Raw genomic sequence first — 1,176 nt, 5'->3', positions numbered from 1 at the left:
CGCCGCCTTAAGGCCGCCTTCCGATGCGGATCCAGCGGTTTCTGGTCGAGCTCTTCGAGCGGCCGGGCAGCAGCTCGGCGATCTTCTTCCACTGGTGGCCGAGCGTTTGGACGAAGCTGTGCAGGAGGGCGTCCTCCTCGGCGCTCCACGGCTGGTCTATGCTGGAGCCAGCATAGAAAGAGCCAGCATGATCGAACGAAGGGAGAAAGGGAATTTGCTGCGCCACGGCCGCGGTGGTGGGCTTCGCGATGACGTTGGTCAGCTGAGTCAGCTGCTCCGGCACGAGCGAGCTGCTTCGGGTGGACGATGACGCTTGCCGAGAACTATCGCGCACGCCGACGGGCGCGCCAGGGTGGTTAGAGGATCTGGGCATTTGAGTCGCCGTCGCGCCGACCATGATGACTTGTGACGCCTCGTCGTCAAAAAAATGTGTTGTTTCCTCTGAGCTCCCCGGCCCTGGATGTGAGGCTGCCAACTGCACTCCAAGTGCTCCAAGTTTCCCGTGCTGCAGTTAAGGGAAAACCTGGTACGCGGGGCTAACCCTCGGAGAGTATTCTCGTATTACTAGCTCCGAGTAGAGGGTGCGTTCTGCTGCTAGGGGAAACCCGGAGCGCGGTACTATCCCTCGGAGACCCGTGTTATGGCCCTGCGAACGCGCACCCCCCAGGGCTAGGGCTCTCTTGCCCGCAACCCGATGCCAATCACCCGGCCCGCTGGGTGCGCTTCTCAGCTCCCCGGCCCTGGATGTGCGACTGCACTCCAAGTGCTCCAAGTAAACGGACGTAGATGTGGGTAAACGGACGTAGATGTACGAAAGTACCTCGCCGAGAACGCCGTCGAGGTGGCGCGCGCAGCAGGGCAAAGTCAAGGCTTCTGACGGGCTGGGCTTCTGCCCGACCTTCAACCAGTCGGCTTACCTCCTTTTCTTTCCCTGTGTGGTTGCGCTCTGTGCCATTCTCCCAGACTCGGTATCTGAGCCTCAGGAGAAGAACATTATTGACCTGCGCCGGCCGTGTCCGGGCGGCGAGACGCCCGGCGTTCAGGCATGCCAACCGTAAAACGAGTTGTCTTGTACTACTTATGGATTGATGGACCTGCAAACGAAAGAGCAGCAACGGCTTTGGCGATAGATCAAAACGTCCGTGAAGAGATGAACAGCGTGTTACTCGATTGCGA

The 1,176-nt window shown here is 60.0% G+C and overlaps 1 protein-coding gene across 1 annotated transcript; it reads right to left on the bottom strand.

The window, feature by feature from the left end:
* Positions 1-7: 7 nt before the first annotated feature.
* EMIHUDRAFT_254903 (hypothetical protein) lies at positions 8-397 on the bottom strand (the record flags this gene model as incomplete). The annotated part of the gene is made up of 1 exon (XM_005776053.1): positions 8-397. One exon carries the CDS (start codon positions 395-397, stop codon positions 8-10), a length of 390 nt encoding a protein of 129 aa, XP_005776110.1.
* Positions 398-1,176: the final 779 nt, after the last annotated feature.

This window comes from Emiliania huxleyi, assembly GCF_000372725.1.
Source record: "Emiliania huxleyi CCMP1516 unplaced genomic scaffold EMIHUscaffold_2858, whole genome shotgun sequence".
Classification (NCBI taxonomy): domain Eukaryota; phylum Haptophyta; order Isochrysidales; family Noelaerhabdaceae; genus Emiliania; species Emiliania huxleyi.
This window is presented reverse-complemented; position numbering and strand designations above follow the sequence as displayed.